The sequence below is a fragment of the Haliotis asinina genome, chromosome 16 (genome assembly GCF_037392515.1).
Source record: "Haliotis asinina isolate JCU_RB_2024 chromosome 16, JCU_Hal_asi_v2, whole genome shotgun sequence".
Taxonomy (NCBI): Eukaryota; Metazoa; Mollusca; class Gastropoda; order Lepetellida; family Haliotidae; genus Haliotis; species Haliotis asinina.
This window is the reverse complement of record NC_090295.1, coordinates 12,706,601-12,723,235: the sequence shown is the minus strand read 5'-3', so window position 1 is coordinate 12,723,235 and position 16,635 is coordinate 12,706,601. Positions and strand designations below refer to the sequence as shown.

The 16,635-nt window shown below is 41.0% G+C and overlaps 2 protein-coding genes across 2 annotated transcripts; one reads left to right on the top strand and one right to left on the bottom strand.

Moving 5' to 3' along the window:
* The first annotated feature begins 833 nt into the window (after window positions 1–833).
* On the top strand, window positions 834–7,445 carry LOC137268415 (uncharacterized). The gene is made up of 3 exons (XM_067802982.1): window positions 834–861; window positions 4,853–5,428; window positions 7,385–7,445. The coding sequence occupies exon 2, from the start codon at window positions 4,862–4,864 to the stop codon at window positions 5,423–5,425; it is 564 nt and encodes a 187-aa protein (XP_067659083.1). The 5' UTR covers window positions 834–861; window positions 4,853–4,861; the 3' UTR covers window positions 5,426–5,428; window positions 7,385–7,445.
* A 210-nt stretch (window positions 7,446–7,655) lies between these two features.
* LOC137268413 (crt homolog 1-like) lies at window positions 7,656–15,663 on the bottom strand. Its single transcript, XM_067802980.1, has 4 exons — window positions 14,966–15,663; window positions 12,678–12,910; window positions 11,058–11,153; window positions 7,656–8,758 (listed from the first exon to the last, which is right to left on the bottom strand). Exons 1-4 carry the CDS (start codon window positions 15,492–15,494, stop codon window positions 8,333–8,335), a joined length of 1,284 nt encoding a protein of 427 aa, XP_067659081.1. The 5' UTR covers window positions 15,495–15,663; the 3' UTR covers window positions 7,656–8,332.
* Between the last annotated feature and the right edge of the window lie 972 nt (window positions 15,664–16,635).

Sequence of the window (16,635 nt, the reverse complement as noted above, 5' to 3'; positions counted from 1 at the left end):
GAACACTCAATGAATATTCAGGTGTTGTGAAATGTTCATTTACTCTAAATTGATGCCAGACAGGTGCGCGTGTTGCCCACAATAAGATACGTAGTAAAACCGTCGAATTGTTCATATATTCAGGACACTATTTCAGTGGTAAAACCATTCATTTTATGTTTTGTCTAAAAGTGTTGAATTCTGACACAGAAGCCGAGATCTTTTACCCACTGAGTGGAAATTAGGTTAGATATATACTAATCAGCAAACCAGTGTCTTCTTTTTCCGACGTCACAAAATGCACAAAACATGCCATGACGTCAACTAAAATGTCGCATTATTTTCAGTTATTTCATTACATTTGAAAATGTGGCTGTTAGACCGTTAATAATGATGCAAAGTTTATCAAAATACATCTACACAAACAGGAGAAAATGGGAATCTAAGAACTGAATTATGTATCGGACAGGCCCATCCAAATCGCTATTACCTGCTTTCTGATGTAGTACATCGCGCATCTTTTCTTAGAAATTGTGAAACTACCAAAATTATCACTTTGTATTTGAATAGTTTGGTTCACTGTGAACAAAACATAACGAAAATACACTGTCCGTATCGAAAGCAAATTCTCTCCATGTGTTCTGAGTTACATTGACATAATGTAAAGCATAGCGACGTCCTTTTCTGCCAAGGACAACTGATAGTACGCATCATTTCACTATCACCAGCTACAGGGTAAATATTCCCCTAAGCAAAGCTTTTGGGAAAAGCCTAATGAGAAATAAATGAATGATTTTTTTTTTAACTGCAATTTCCAGTTTATGAAGGTGATTATAATCGGTCGAACACAACAGGCAGGACGTGGTGGAAGGGATCGTTGAGGTGGGTAGCCAATTTAGCAAACTATATAAACTGTACTTATCACCCCGATTACCAAGACATAAAGCCTACTGTTCCTTGTACGAAAAACTTCAAGTTTTGTTTCATAAAGGGATATCAGCGATACACGTGACCGAAGTTTATCTGACATTCCCTGTATTGAATTAATTTTCATTAATATTCTTTCTGGGACATGAAAATGTAAAATTAAAATGTAATATTGATCAGCGTCGAACGTCCCATGTTAGAGCTACTGAAGCGTGATGTTTGCTTTGGTTGTTATTTAACGCCTCTCTCAGCAACATTCCAGCTTTATGGCATCAGTCTCTAAATAACTGAGTCTAGACCAGACAATCCAGTGATCAACATTGATCTGTATAGCTGGAATACAATGACATATGCCAACCAAGCCAGCGGGCCAGACTACCCAATCATGTTATTTACCTCTTCCGACAAACACGGGTTACTGAAGACTGAATTCTAACCCGGATTTTGTTTGACACGTCATCGTTTCACAACTGAACAGAACGATGCTCATGCTGTTGATCACTTGACTGTCTGGTCCAGACTCGATTATTTACAGACCGCCGCCACATAGCTGGAATACTGCTGAGTGCTGCGTAAAATTAAACTCACTCACTTTAATAATGTCATATCTTGTCTATCATGTCTCAGATGCGTTAATATTTAAATGTGATCGCTTACCGACGATATAACTATGTGTATAGAGACGGTGGGGCATCATTGTGGTAAAGCGTTCGCTCGTCACGCTGAAGACCCGGGTTCAATTCCCCACATGGATACAATAATGTATTAAGTCCATTTCTGGTGTCACCCGTCGTGATATTGCTGTTAATCCTAAAAGCGGCGTAAAACTAAACTCACTCAATCTACACACATCTATGTATTGGGTTCCTCTTGCAAGACAAACCCGGCCTTGAATCTATGGGGTTGTTGGGGTCGGAGTTGTTGTTTCTGTCATCTTTCGTGTTTTAGTTATATCTTTATTCAGTGTGACGTGTTTACGATGAAAGGCACATTTCCTAAGGGACAATACAGTTTTATCAATTAGTCGATCAAAAATATTTCCATAAACCGGAAATACGGGCATGATCAAAGGACGTATTTTTAATATAGTTTCCGTGTGCCTGACTTCCTTGAATAATGCCGAGTAGAACACCAAAATAATTAACAAATTAGTCTGTTTATAGTGAACCAAAAAAGCGAGCCAGTACTCAATATTTGTATTTGCAGATATACTGCATCTAGAATAACATCTAATCTCTCTTTTGTAAATTTGCTTACTAAGACTTGCCAAATATACTGAACAGCAACAGAAACACAACTTTTTAGTCAAGTTTTTAAAGAGAAGACATATACATGGCCGCTTTCTTTAATTAGATTTCATTTTTTTCGACATTTGCGTTTCTTTTGCTGTTCTGTATATTTTTGATATATGAATGGGAAAGCTGTTTCTCCTGATAACTGTCGATTTCCAGGGACAATCTACCGCGACTCTTGAAACCATTGTCTCAAGAAACCATTGTCTCAAGAAACCATTGTCTCAAGAAACCATTGTCTCAAGAAACCATTGATCGTTTGTTCCAAGTGTTACTTTGTGTCTTCGGGGCTTTCAACACCCGTATCTATCCTTAAGTTATACTTTAAAGCTGGACTACAGTGGTATTCATTCACTTACTCTCTCAGTCAATTACTCATAGGTAGCCCAGTGGACAGTGGTGCCACATTTTGCGGTGTAACAATACGCCGTGCAGAGTTGCGCCTCTTTGACACGCCAGAGTGAGTGAGCTTGTTAAGACCGCTTTGACTCTACATGTCCGCCCCGGTTATGTTTCTAGGTTTCACCTTACCCGTGCTTGCGAATTGTACGAGTTTGTAAACGTCTGATACCGGCATTTCTCCGAGCACTATCCCCACGTTATGCTGACACGTCGTGACGTTACTTCGTGGGTGGTGAGGTTGTCTAGTGCATTCGTGACCAACTCGTGTTATTCCGGGACTAGCCGAATAGTACGAAAGCCTAATGCTGCCACGTTTGTAGGATAAGATATTTTTTTCAAAGACAATTCTCGTTACTTCAATTATTTACTCGCTGCTTCGAGTATTTTCTCGTTATTTCAAATATTTTTCGTTGCTTCGATTAATTTGTCGTTACTTCCCTACACCCTACACCCTACACCCTACACCACCAGACTTTCAGTGGTCATAAAACAAACTTTCAGTTCAATAGGGAGGGTGCGAACCGTTGCAACCGCGGTATCTTCCCATAAAGCAATCATGTGCCCAGATATGGAAAGTATACTTTTTTAATTCATGTAATGAATTATGATTTTTATATTAAGATCTATTGTATCCAAGATACAAAAAAGTGCTTGAGAGCACTCTCAGGTTCTCAAACAACTCAGTTCTTGACTGATTTTCACTCTAATTACCAGTAAACTAAGAAAGATGGAAATGTGTTGTTACTGTACTCTGCAATGACTTGTAGCAGAACAAAATAGAATTTTCATTCTTTTCTCAAAAACACAAAAGGTTAAACATTGAACATACAAGTATGTGTAAATATAATTAATATATTTACATGATATCATTTGAAAAGGCACAATGTTTCATACATTTGGATAATTTGAGAGTGAGTGGTTGATAATCACATTTCATGAGAAAAATACACGTACAGGTAGACGGATTCACACAGAAATATTTTGTTGAAAATGATATTCGTTGTTGTTCGACAACAAGTGGTGGGCATATTAGTAAAACATGGGTGTCGATACCGTCCGAAGCATATTTCCTAAACTATTCGTGATAACTTCATCAGACTAGGAACACGTATCAAGCGTGATAGATAGGTGTGCCATTTGTGCTTAAACCCAGATATGAATCTTTTGCGGTTTCCACCCAAATGTGACCTAGGCTGTGGATATGAGGATGTCATGTTGTTCAGAGCAGATTTCCTTAAACTATCCATGCTAGCTTCATAAAAAATGACTTTAAAATATATCTCCCACGCAACAAACGTTTGACCTTGCTGTCAGATCCCAAGTGGAATATGTGCCAGCATTAAAGACTAACGTTGATTCGTTATACAGACATAATATAATATTATTGATTTAAACTCCTAGAGATCAATAATCCTAAAACATACATACAATCACCACAACAAGCCCGCAAGATCGTCAGAAAACACTCGGCTTGACCCACGAAAGCCATTATGTCAACAAACACACGTGCATGTACATGTATTTGAATCTCTCACCGTCAGTCGCATGAGTTTTATCAAAAACTTCACATTAGGCTGCACAGTTCTGTTCTCTATGTTCGTTCTACTTTCAATATGACGATAATTATTTCTCAAACAATAACTTTATGCCATGAACGATTTAAGAAGTCAGGATTATTTTTATCAAAGCACTGCGTCATTACGCGCGTTCTGATTGGTTTGTCGTCCTTTCGCACATATATACAAAGCATCGAGATGGGGACGAGTCTTCTTTGAGGTTACAGAAAGTGGTGAGTGGTGACGAATGGGCCTAGTGGTGAAAGCGTCCGCTTGCCAGGCTGGAGATACGGGTTTATTTCCCCACATGGCTACCATGCGTGAGGCCCATTTCTGGTGTGACCCTGCCGTGACGTTGCTAAAAGCGGCATAATACTATACTCACTCACTAACGTTACTGCGATAGCGGCTAATATGGCGTCTAACAAAGATCACTCACTCACAATAGTGGAGCAGCCAAGCAGATATTATGTGCACTTAATGTCAAAAGCGTGACACTTTTAACGTCTGATGGATAGTGAACAGGATATGGGGGCACTTAAAATAATGCCACTTTGCGCATGCGCAGTAGATAGATATTGTGCTTTTTTCGCTCCACTTACAGCTTGTGGTCCGCCATCAGTACACTAAATGGGATGATTTGTCTCAAAAATACTGACCTAAAAGACTGGTAAAACATCTCAAACACTCTTTCAGAGTCAAATAATGAAGCTCGTCACACAAGTGGTCCTTTTCGGCATGTTCGTCACTGCGGCGTCCGCAGGGAAGCGGCCTTCTGAATTCAAGCGGCTTTTCTCCAAAGAAAAGACAGAGCCATCCTACTATTATGACAGCAAAAAAGATGACTATCCCGCGTACAGGAAGCAGCCTTCTGAATTCAAGCGGCTATTCCCCAAAGATAAGACAGAGCCATCCTACTATTATGACAGCAAAAAAGATAACTATCCTGCGTACAGGAAGCAGCCCTCTGAATTCAAGCGGGTATCCCCCAAAGAAAAAACAGAGCCAGTCTCCTATTATGACAGCAAAAATTACTATCCCACGTACAGGAAGGCAAATGACTACAAGCGACCAGCTTACTACGACCACTACCCTACAGAACCCTACATTCCCGCTACCTATGTTGGTTACGAGTCGAACGTCTATGATGCTGAACCTGCCCAACGTCGGCTAGTGATGGAGTTTCGTGGAAACCTGAAGGTCTATGGAAACAGACAAAGGACAAGCCGTTTACTTAGTAGCATGAAGAACAGGGACCTCTTCTACTAACTTGTGAGTACATGACGAACAGGGACCTCTTCTACTAACTTGTTAGTACATGACGAACAGGGACCCCTTCTACTAACTTGTGAGTACATAACTGAGAGTACAGTCTCAATAAAACATCCTCGATATCTCGAGGTTATACGTTCTGATATTTCTCCACTATACCCAGGATGCATCTGACAGTTTTATTACCTCCCTTGGCTGGCTCCGCATTCTCCCAGTAGCCAATCAGCTAAGCCGCTGTTACAACCGAGCTTGGCAGTATCAACAAAGACAGCAGTTGCAACTGCGAAGGTTTGTTCGCAGTGCAACTCAGACTTTGGGGAAACCATGCAGACAAGTTGACAGGTCCGACTCTTAAAAAACACATGCACAAACTCCTCCTACCTCTTTCAGAGTAACTCTTCTTCATTTGTACTGCCAAGTTTAACCAGTTTGATAATTTTAAAAGCGAAAGTGAGTTGTGATTGGCTCGCTCAACTTCCCAGCGTAGACAAATGATTGGGTAAAAGGCCAGCCAAGGGAGGTAATAAATTCATCAGGCAGGACCGTAGATGCATCCAGGGTATAGTGGATATGTATACAACGGAAGGTATACCCTGGAGATATCGAGGATGAATACAAGTAGGAACCTGAACTTTCAATTTGGGTAAGAGACATAAGCGTTAAAGAGAGACTGAGTTGATTTTATTTCGAAATGTAGGCCATCTTGTCAAAAACAGACATCTTACGAATGCACTAGCCTCACAGTACCCGAACCCTATTATTTTCCAAAGCGGTGGGGTAGCCTAGTGGTTAAAGCGTTCGCTCGTCACGCCGAAGACCCGGGTTCGATTCCCCAAATGGGTACACCGTGTGAGGTCCATTTTCTGGTGTCCCCCGCCGTGACATCGCTGGAATATTGCTAAAGGCGGCGTAAAACCAAACTCACTCACTCACTCATCTATTATTTTCCCAACTGCCAGCCTCCTTCTCTAATACTATATAGCCTTAAATTCAGCATGTCCAGAAGTTCTGGTCTGGGGTTCCTTTTCAGTTCATATGGGTTAGTTTGTTACTATCAATCATATCAATTACACAGACTCAGAGGCACCACCATTTGGCGTTTTTCACCACCCCTAAACACAACGCACGTGCACAACACAGTAGCCACATACACGTCCATGGGGTGTCATTCTTTACTTTGACGATTTTCAAGAAGGCCGATGAATCACTGTAGTGTTCGCTCGTCACGCCGAAGGCCTGTGTTCGATATGTGATATTCAATATGTGAATCCCATTTCCGATGACCCCCGCCGTGACATTGCTGGAATATTGCTAAAAATTGGGTAAAACACAACCCACTCTCAGAGATTGAGGGCGGTTTGGTAGCTTAGTGGTTAAAGCGTTCTCTCGTCACGCCGAATGCCCGGTTCGAAGCCCCACATGGATGCAATGTGTGAGGCCCATTTCTGATGCCCCCCACCCCCACCCCCATGTTTCTAGTTTCGTCAGAGCCATATCCATGCTATTGTGTTTCAGCAAAATGGTAACTAATATGACACTTGCATCGAGTTGAACTTCCTCACTGTTGACAAGCAATAAACTCACTCTCAACATTGAGAAGGCAATATAAAAAAAGAATCAGAATGATAAAGATGTTCAATTTTGGTTAAAATGGATTTGATATGAATCACTTTTTTAAACAACACAAAATCTAACATTTAAAAATATTCAATCTCAACACCCTATTTTGGTTCTAAAATCGAGGCGAACTGTGCTTATGACCCACATTCTATGTGCTCTAGCGTGCCCAAGGGACGGAACTCCGTACAGCTTATTGCGACAGGCCCACCTTTGCACCGTTTCAGAAAGAACAGAGTTTGACGCATGCCCTATTATCCCGGTCATGACCTCCAAAAACACAGAGTCTTATTTTTTCTTCTATAATATGTTATCAAAAAGGTATATATTTTATTTCAGGACTCTTCATATGTGGCAGTTCGGCGCATAGTTTCTAAAATCATTAAAGTGGTGTCAACTATTCAGCTTTTGGTCTGTGTCTCCATTACATCAGTATGCGTTGAGTCGGGACTATACAAAATATGATTGTTGAGGGTCGAGTGTAAAATATCGATGTGAGATAAAATCTACCATGCCTCAAATTAAGGTGAATACCGTTATCAGCAATATTCCAGCAATATCACGGCGGGGGACATCAGAAATGAGCTTCAAACGACTGGAAGGCTTGAGGTTAATGATCCTGAAAGCGTCATACTTTATTTTAACGATGGGATACAAAGTCGTCATGGAAGATAGCACGGCACTGGGAGGGTCACTCATCACTCAAAAGTATGGAGTATTGAGTGAGTTTAATTTTACGCCGCTTTTAACTATATCACAACAAGGGCGCCAAGGACACGAGAAATGTGCATCACACAATGTATTTATGTGGGAAATGAACCCGGTCTTCACGATCGAACCCTTTATCTACATGGCCACCCCACCGCTCCTAAAATTTGAAAAGCATTTAGAGGAGTGAATCATGTTCAGCATGTTAGTGGATCACAAATCTCTGACCAAACAAATGTTATGACTGATCGGTTCCAAACTATGAGGGTCGGTGGAGTAGCGTAGTGGCTAAAGCGCTCGCTCGTCACGTCGGGTCTGTGTTCGACTGCCCATATGGGTACAATGTGTGACACCCATTTCTGGTGTCCCCTGCCGTGACATTGCTGGAATATTGCTAAAAGCTGAGAAAATCTCAATCACTCACTCAGCAAATTCTTGTCAATAATATCTGTAACGTCCTCAGAGCATCCGTCACGACCTTCGGCTGCAGATTCTTCTTGTCGTCACCTTTTGTTGACAGCAGTAACCTCGGCGTAAAACCATACTAACTAACTCACTCACTCACTCACTCGCCCCAAGCTATGAGTTGATGTTCTCATTGCCGGGTACAACCAACTGTCGTTCCCTCATATACACACTTTTCATTTCCTCATTGCTGAAGTAGTTATAAACAAGCATAGCTGGCATTACAATAATTAGTCCGCCTATCAAAAAACACGTGGTTATGTTGAACTCCGGGGACCAGTACAGTAAATCTAAATCCTCGTTGTAATGATACAGTGTCCAGAATATAGATGCAATGGGTGTTCTCATGGCTTGAACTAAAGATGCAAGGATTGCTCCCTCGGCATGCTTGATCAGCAGAAAATGAAACAGGTATCCAACACAGTGAGCTGATATCATCAGCACCACTTTCAATGACAGGTGTTGACAGGATGTGGCCGTGGAGACACTACAGCGCATGCCCAAAGAAAAGCGGCGCAACAGTTCCTGGAAAGAGTCGGCCTGTAAAAGAAAACATTGATGGGCGTCAAATATGCGACTGACAAAACACTGTGCGGACATGAGTTTACAACGCGTTTAGAAATATTTCAGCAATATAACGGCTGGGGGCATCAGAAATGAGCTTTACACAATGTATCCATGTGTGGAATCGAACCGGGCCTTGAGTGCACGCATTAACCTAAAGACTATCCCGCCACCATATACATGAAAAATATACTGACGGAGGCAAATAAGGGAACACGTGTTATTACAACAGAACAAGTGTTACTACATTCTATTCAGGTTTCTTTTGCATACTTTGTATTGAATTGTGGGAGGAAATCACGAAATATATAAATATATGGTATTGAAACATGTGGTGAATGAGTTTAGTTTTACGCCGCACGCTGCAATATTCCAGCTATATAGCAGCGGTCTATAAATAATTGAGTCTGGACCAGACAATCCAGTGATCAACAACATGAGCATCGATCTACGCAATGGGGAACGGGATGATATGTGTCAACCAAGTCAGCGAGCCTGACCACCCGATCCAGTCAGTCGCCTCTTACGACAAGCATAGTTGCCTTTTATAGCAAACATGAGTTGCTGAAGGCCTATTCTACACGGTACTTTCACGGGTCTGAGACACGTGGACTTCCAAGCGTTCTCCTATACTAATAAAAATGTGCTAGTCACATTATGAATGACTGTCAAAGTGTGATATCAAAAGAATTCCGGAACATCCGCCCCACCGTTAGCACCCTCCTCAAATGTGATATTTAAAGAATTCCGGAACATCCGCCCCACCGTTAGCACCCTCCTCAAATGTGATATTTAAAGAATTCCGGAACATCCGCCCCACCGTTAGCACCCTCCTCAAATCACCAATGAGCACGAGGAAAAGGCAACATTGCGATTTTACAATATTTCATTTGACATTAACGTTTTCAAGGAGCAATGGTAATTACCACATGGAAAAATATATGTGCAAACACTGACAAACATTTGTAAGTCCTTGAACAAGATGGGGTATCGTGGGACGCCTTCATGATCAGAAAAGGCCATTACAATCAAATAGTGTTATGAACGTCATCACAGAAACAAAATGCCTTTTCTGCAATGACGTTTATAGCAGAATTTAGTGCTAATGACGTTTATAGCAGAATTTAGTGCTAATGACGTTTATAGCAGAATTTAGTGCTGGGTTTACTTTGAATGAAATCTGGATATTGTCGCTACAGTATGAAGCCCATTTGGGTGAGTGAGTGAGTGTGTGAGTGAGCTTAATGAAATAGTACAGAAACGGACTGATGAATTGCAAATTTTATCATATATTTTTAACAAAAATATAAATAGTATACATGTTTATCATTTACTAATACTCAGCTTTCTTCTAGTTGAATACCAAACAGCTATATGATATTTGAAAATTTTCCGGTCTCCCCTCAAAAAGTTGTTAAAAAAACGCAAAAGTTGTTATCTGCCGCGGAGGGGTAAAACTGCAGAAACGGAACAGCCACTATCTCGTCGTACACGAGATACACATGCCTGATGAATAATGAAGTTGAATGCTGACGTGAAACAGTTGATGATTAAAGTGTACGATTTTTCCGTGCTGAAGTCGAAAGGGGCAAGCCATTTTATGCCATGAATAAATTCCGTAAACAGGCATCAAGAGCTTTAGGAGCATCAGCAAGGGTACTGACAAATGTTCTGGAACACAAACATAATATTGTGAGGGCGATGCGAAGTAGGGAGGAGTCGTGGCAAATCACACAAATTAAAACATTTGGACAACTTTCAAAAGAACCTTGTAAGGCAGTGTATCAACAAACTTTACTCTGAAAACAAATACATATCGCTGAACATTTTGGAAAAGCATTTGAATCAAGAACACAAACTCAGAGTATCAAAGCACAAATTCCGGCGACTCTTACACTCTTTTGGGTATCGTTAAAAGAAAATTTCGGAGGAGAATAGGTCAGTTCTCTTTGATATCGTTCGCTTGAGAAATAATTTTCTCAGGGTAATAAAGAAGAAGCGCGAGGAAGGGTTCGAGCCAGTGTAATTGGATGAGACCTGGGTCAATGCCTCGTACACTGCCAGCAGCCAGTGGGTACACGATGGGGGTGATAAGGGGTCACGTAGAAAGCTGCCTCTAGGGAAAGGAAAGAGACTAATCATTCTCCATGCAGTTTGCTCCATCAAAGGCTTTCTCCCAGGCTGCGACTTTGTATTCAGGGCAAAGTCCACAGATAACAGACACAGATAACAGACACAGATAACAGAGAGTAAATGGTCAATGTAAAGTGCTTACCATTCCAAATCCAGGAATGAGGTCTGCCCAGAACAGAAGTACGACAAACACCAAGGCCGATAGCTGAGCATACACGAGAAAATTCACGGTCTGGGCCTAAAACACAACATGTTCGATGTTACCTGAAGAACAAACAACATGAGAAATACCCCCCTCATGCATTTCGATGATCGTGACCTATAAATGTAAATATATCTATCACAGAAAATATTAGATGCTGAGGACCAATATCATTTGCAAGACCGTTTAGGTCTGGAACGTTAAACAACAAAATGACGTCTGTGAACTATGTCAGCCAGGCTGGAAACCCCGATCCCGTTTATGGGGAGCAAGGGTTGCTGAAGATCAGTTATAACACGGATCTTCACGGGTAGATCCGGCTCATCACACTGTCGTGATTTTCTTCATTTCCTTCACTGTGTTTATCTTGAGACGTGGAGTTAACAACGGGAAGATCGTCTACAGACTAAACGATCGCGGAAGTCTGCTTGCAGTGACCAATACTTTTAATATTTCACAGATTATGATTAGCAGACAATGAAACAAGTACCAACTAACCCCCAAAAGCTTACGGTTTACCTCCATTTAGAACGCCCTGGGTCAAATACAAGAATTCAGGATCGACTCATCCGACCAAATTTAGCTCCGAATGAAATTCGTCCAAAAGCAGTTCGTTCCTGTTGTGCCGTCGCTCACAAAACGCCATAGCGGTAACAGTCGTCTATCGTGTACACAAAACTGTGGCACAGTCGCTGCTTCCGTGTCATGCTAATCTCTAATTTAATCTTCACGTCTTGAAAAGACGTAGTCGTGTCTGTCCATGAGGAAATGAACGTAAACCCAAGGCAGCTTTTGTCAGTTCAACTAGGAGAGCATACCGACACCCTTTGATGGCCAAGTTGTAAATCATCTGGGTCGACGATTTCTTTCAGGACGACAATGCACAAGCCGTCCGAATCCATCACCCCTGGCCTTTATCTCACTGAACATCCCTGGGATATGACAAAGAGAAGTTTGTGGCAACGCCTACCACTAAACTAGACGTCATTGGAGGAGTGAAAGTGTTTCGCTTGTCATTTTACGCCACACCCAGAAAAAAAATCCAGCTATGACGGTCTGAAAACAACCGAGTCTGGACCAGCCAATCCTGTGATCAAAAGCATGAGCATCGGCCTACACAACTGGGATGCGATGACATGGCAAACGATGGCAAACAAGTCAGTGAGCCTGACCATCCGATCCCGTTAGTCGCCTCTCACGACAAGCATGGGATAGTGAAGACCAATTCTAACCCGGACCTTAACGGGTAGAAAAGTTTCAGTTTTGAAATCTCCCCACTATCCTACGTAATCTCCTACCACACTTCCTAATTCTATCATAATGAGTACATTAGATGCTCTGAGGAGACAACGGAAACGATGAGGTCTACACGAACAAAACCCACGAGGTTGACAAAACAATAATCATTGGTTTGTGACGCACTTCGAAATTTCGAACGCGACTCTGCAAGGTCATTTGTGAGCATGAACGACCACGGATATTGTCCTCTAGTGTCAGTTTGCATTTCCATATACACCCAAAATAAAATTGGAACTGTAATTTGAAAGAAATGTAGCTAACTTGTGGGCGTTTCAGTTCCTGCTCTGTGATGACTCTGTTAACTGCGTCTGGGACGAATCCAAAGCAAAATGAAAGGGGCCAAAGAATTCGCCCAACAGGGGAGACCACTGTGTCACTGCCTTTGCTACTTCCGGTTCCGCTGCTTCCTTTCAGGCCCCAGATGCGAGGTTCCATTGTGATAAAGAGTCCTATCATTGCAATTATTATGCAAACAGCTCTTCTCAAGCTCACACCTGAAAAAACAAACCCAGAACGAAGCATTAATACGGTTGTTTGTACTAAACCATTTTCGGAGGACTTTGAACTCATATAACGCTTTTGTACACGTTTAGTGACAGAACATAGATATGAATTAGTGCTAATAAATAACACGATGTGTGCACGTGTAGCTGATGTTTTTGTTCGTGGAAAGAATGTCTCTGTCTGTGCATTGTCTGGAACATATGTGTTATGCCTGTGATTACACTAGGGCTGGGACAGGTCGATTTTTTCTACCCGGATACCCCATTCCTTTATCTTACCTACTCTACCCGATACCCGTTATGTTCATTCCTGACATCAAATTTGTAAAAAATGGCAATATTTTCTTCAGTTCGAAGGTTAAAATTTCGATTTTTGTGCAATATTTTATTCATGTATTCGACTGTAGTTTATGTCGAAATCGTTAAAATAATCATGAAAGAATACTTTGGTACATGTATATTTGTTACTCTGCTAGCCACATGATCCTGAGGGTGGTCCAGGCAATGAGACGGATACCCCAGTCTTGCTCATTACCCACCCATCTATCTAGCTAGCTAGCTAGCATCCTCCCGTGGAGGTAATCCAGTGTAATATTTTACAGCTATATAACACTAGTGTAATACCGATAGACGTATGACGTCATCATGACTCACAGCTATGACGTCACAATGCTAATGCCGCTGTCGGAATGGTACTAGACCTTGCTTGACTCTTGGAAAGCTGAGGATCCTCACACTGCAGACAGTGTAGCCGCAGTTTCTATTAATGTGTGTTGGAGAATAATAAACAGAATACAAAACCCGCTTCCGTAAAATACCATTTTTAACAAAATCGTGAAACTCGAATACAACATTAACTTGTTTAATAAAAATGGTAGTACACAGGAGGTCGTTTAGTATCCTTCACACATACATACATACATACATACATACATACATACATACATACATACATACATACATACATACATACATACATACATACATACATACATAATCAGTTGAGCGCTGAGTGCCCAGGCAATATATATTGACTGTGTTCAGCACTCAACTGATGAAGGATCGATAATAATTCGCCCTGAAACGTTGTATGATGAATTAGGTCAGTTAATCACACCGTGACTACTTTCCTGAAAAAGTGTAACAATGAATAAGTCTAGTATCTGTAGGAGTAGTCCAAAGTATAACACAGGTTGCATTCAACCACGTTTTAAAACATAACAGCGTGAATACAGTGCCCTGTATGATCAACACAATATATTTGAATAATTCAGTCCAGTAAATTATTAAGGCCGCATTAATATATATTTCACCGCTGTATATTGTCTACATGTATTTATGTATAGGGTCGGATACATCTTTTGGAGAAAAAAAGGATGCACACTCGTGAGAGAGTGGGAGTGCACGCGTCATTTTCACGAGTGTTGAAATGGTCATTTAGTAAACACTCAGGAAAAAGGGTGGAACCGCGTATGATGTATTACTGTTGTGTTACCATTAACTTTATACCATTTGACAGCTTTTGATGAGATGAATTGTCATATGATACATGCCCCATTATTCATGATAATAATCATAATCATAATCATTAGCATAATGAATAATGTATTCATAATCATTTTCCCACAAATGATGTCCAAAAATACATTTGTGCAGAAATTCCTGCAGGAAAATAGGTTTACTGCGAAATTTTCGGGGAGAACTAAATGTTTCTGTTTTCAAACAGCACATCGTATCACTTTATTTAAGCAATCTAGTATTTACGTTAGCTTGCACTATGCACTCGCATTTTGTGTAAGGAGTCAATATATACAGAATTTACATTCAATTACCTTCACTCACGGTCTCAGCTTAATTATTAATGCTTATTTATTTCTAGTTCGAAACCTGTTAGGCCTTTTAGCAGTTAGATTTGCACTTTAGCTTGACGTAAAAGGCGACTAACGGGATCGGGTGATCAGGCTTGCTGTCTTGGTTGACACATGTCATGATATCCCAGCGTAAATCTAAACTCACTCACTCACTCTTCTCATAATTTCTGCTTACCTTTTCTGAGCATTATGTATCTACACATAACTGTAAATGGTATCAGAGAAGATCCGATGATTGACTGCAAATACGGAGGGGTTCTCTCGGGAAGGCTGGCAAACACGATGAAAGCTCCAGTCAAAGCATTTGTGAAGCCATAAATCGCCAAAGATTTCAAACTGACAGTTGGTCTCAAAGGCAACTCTCTGTCGAAAAACTTCCATCCCAGGTACACTGCCGAGAGAATCAGAAGCTCCCAGAACGTATCAACAAACTGTCCTACAAATACGTCACTCCCAATTTTATCAAACGTGGACGACCATATCGGCAACACCAGCGACGTCCCCAGGTGTCCGAGCAAGGCAAATAGAGAAAGAATTATGCTCTTGGCGTTTATGGACAAGCCTCCAATACATGATCGTAGACGCGAGAAACATCCCGAAGTTTTGTGTTCCCGTGAATCTCCAAGGAGGCGTGACTCTTCCTCGTTGGAGTCACTTGTTTCTGTGTCACAGTTTTGAATGGTTGCGTGACCCGTGCCTTCCATTCTTGTCACTCACGTCGTGCCCGGCGAATCTGCATTAGGTCCTTAAGTATAAATATAGGATTGCACAGGTATACTTCACACAGTAGAGTCATGTTTCTTGGTCATCTCAACATAACAGCTGATCCAGTTTAGCGAGGCACGTGACCATGACGTCGCGTGACTACTGTACAGTTCGACCCAACTGGGAAGAATTGTTGATACAGGAATGATTGATCGACCTTCCTCGTTGAAGCTTCCGTGAGATCGAGACGAGTGATACTATATAGTCTTTGTGCTTATGCGTGTCTCTGTCCGACTGAGCCTTGTTTGTGTGTGTATACTTATTTGCGTGCGTTTGTGAATGGATGTGTACATGTGCATTTAAACTGTTTTATACCGCAGTTACCACCACCATACAATTAATAACACGTTTTTGTACAGAGTTTGTTTATTACCGAATAATGTTCATGCAGGCACATCATCATTTGACAGAAGAAAGCAGAAATAAGTAATTATTCTAATACATAATTATGTATTCTTAACATCAATATCCGACTTAAAGGTTTGCAGGTTCATCTAGGGATGTGTTTATGATTATTTTACTGAATGACTATCTCTGTGTCTGGATTAGGGTCTGGAAATATTCCTGACGTCATATGAGACTGGGTTACATTGGCTGTACGTATTTCTATAATGACTAAAATGCATAACACAAAACCATAAAAAATCCAGAGTGGTGCTATTTGTAAGTTTGTAAATTCAAAACGTCAAACAGACAAACATGAAATCTTGGTAACAGAATATCTCAATCTCTCAATCTCAATCTCAATCACTCAATCTTAATCTCTCAATCTCACAATCTCTCCCTCTCTCTCCCTCTCCCTCTCACACACTCACATGCGCGCAAGCACACACACACACACACACACACGTACGTATATATTACACGCCATATACATCACAACCATATAATCACTTCGAGCGAACTCTTGACAACTGAGTGCATAATTACAAGAAAATATTTGGTTCTTAGGTAAACACATTGCCCGCATGTCTGTTATCAGGTAGACAGCTTTGACACTGACAAGCAAGGTAGGTTTTAACGTCACAGCTAAATTCTTACATTCGCAATATAAGACATTATATACTTTTAATCAACATG

Excerpts from the sequence above, each read along its gene's own strand:
- LOC137268415 (XM_067802982.1), top strand. The coding sequence starts at position 4,862 with ATGAAGCTCGTCACACAAGTGGTCCTTTTCGGCATGTTCGTCACTGCG.
- LOC137268413 (XM_067802980.1), bottom strand. The coding sequence starts at position 15,494 with ATGGAAGGCACGGGTCACGCAACCATTCAAAACTGTGACACAGAAACA. Across the intron at positions 11,154-12,677 it reads AGGAACTGAAACGCCCACAA|GCCCAGACCGTGAATTTTCT; the intron begins GTTAGCTACATT and ends GTTGTGTTTTAG. Across the intron at positions 8,759-11,057 it reads TCATTCCTGGATTTGGAATG|GCCGACTCTTTCCAGGAACT; the intron begins GTAAGCACTTTA and ends TTTCTTTTACAG.